Raw genomic sequence first — 1321 nt, forward strand, 5'->3', positions numbered from 1 at the left:
TAGATGTGTTGTTTTCCATTTTGTGTCCTTTGTGTGATCGTGTCCATACGATCTCAAAGCCTTAAGAATTAGATTCCCCCAAAACAGTATCACGAGACGAATCACCTGATGTCACAGCCGAGCGGGCGGCCCACGCTCTTTCCACGTGTCAGTTTTCCTCCGTACGGTTTCGGACCCGCAGAGTAGGAGCTGGTCGGACCCATTTTGTTCCACCGGAAACGACGGGTTGAGGAGAGAGGTTCCCGCCATCGGTAATCGGAAACTGAGCTGTATTGCATAAAAAAATGAGTCCCACGTAGTGTCACGTCATCACGTGAACACAATGCGCCGACTCCACCGGATTATTTCTCCCCTCTCCGCAAATTATTTCCTTTTTCGTTGATTTTCTCTTTCTTTTTTTAGATCTCCCAATTGATTTGACGGCAACTACCTTCTTCACCACGATTTTTTTTCTGGCAGCCATCGACTTTTGTTTCGTATTTAAAAAGTAAAGAGATCCATTTCAAAGTACAAATAAAAAAATCTTATCATTCCAAGGGATAACTATATAACACAACTTTTTTAAAATTTATGGATGACAAAGAATCTATTACGCAAGTCATATTATTGCAATGACACAACCATTTGGCCAGTTTAGAAAATGTACTAGAAAAAACATATTATAACAACATATTATTTTTGTTGACATGTGATCCCTATATATAGTTGTGATAAACGTTAGCCTATAGGTTCAAATCAGACGGAGACAATTGGTAAGTGTAAGGCACCGCCACCGACTTTGTCCTCATAAGTCCATTTCATTTACCCTCGTAATATTTCATTCTAAGATTTGGACAAATGCGTCACCTCTCATTTGATCATGATCTTACATATGTATTCATCTACAAAATTTACTAGTCTTATAAATATCATAGTTAATTAGTTTTTTTTTTTTTTTTATGAAAGATGTTCCCAAACCTTTAGGATGTATACTTAAACATTCTTAATACTATATCTTGGGCATATAAAGATGTACATATATATATATATATATATATATATATATATATATATATATTACTATTATGATTCACTAATAAAAATTACACGATGCAAAAGTTTGATTTCTGTCATATTATTGATGTGTCACTAGTCGAATTCAAATTCGAGATTATGCATATTCTTAAAAGAAAAAAGAAACAAAAAAGCAATGTAAGATACATATTTCGTATTAACTAAGATTATTTCAATCAAGATTTGTTCTTTTCAAATATATCAAACTCGAACAAAGAAGAAACTACTAGATTAATCTCTAAAGAATGCTACACAATTTGGGGAACGT

The 1321-nt window shown here is 34.1% G+C and overlaps 1 protein-coding gene across 1 annotated transcript; it reads right to left on the minus strand.

Annotated features, from left to right (window-relative positions):
- Window positions 1–105: 105 nt before the first annotated feature.
- On the minus strand, window positions 106–563 carry LOC110226805 (the record flags this gene model as incomplete). The annotated part of the gene is given in 3 exon segments (XM_021019742.1): window positions 106–179; window positions 181–251; window positions 254–563. Coding segments are annotated over 3 exon segments (170 nt in total), but the record flags the coding sequence as incomplete, so codon positions are not given.
- Window positions 564–1321: the final 758 nt, after the last annotated feature.

The sequence above is a fragment of the Arabidopsis lyrata genome (genome assembly GCF_000004255.2).
Source record: "Arabidopsis lyrata subsp. lyrata unplaced genomic scaffold ARALYscaffold_1043, whole genome shotgun sequence".
In the NCBI taxonomy this organism is placed as follows: domain Eukaryota; kingdom Viridiplantae; phylum Streptophyta; class Magnoliopsida; order Brassicales; family Brassicaceae; genus Arabidopsis; species Arabidopsis lyrata.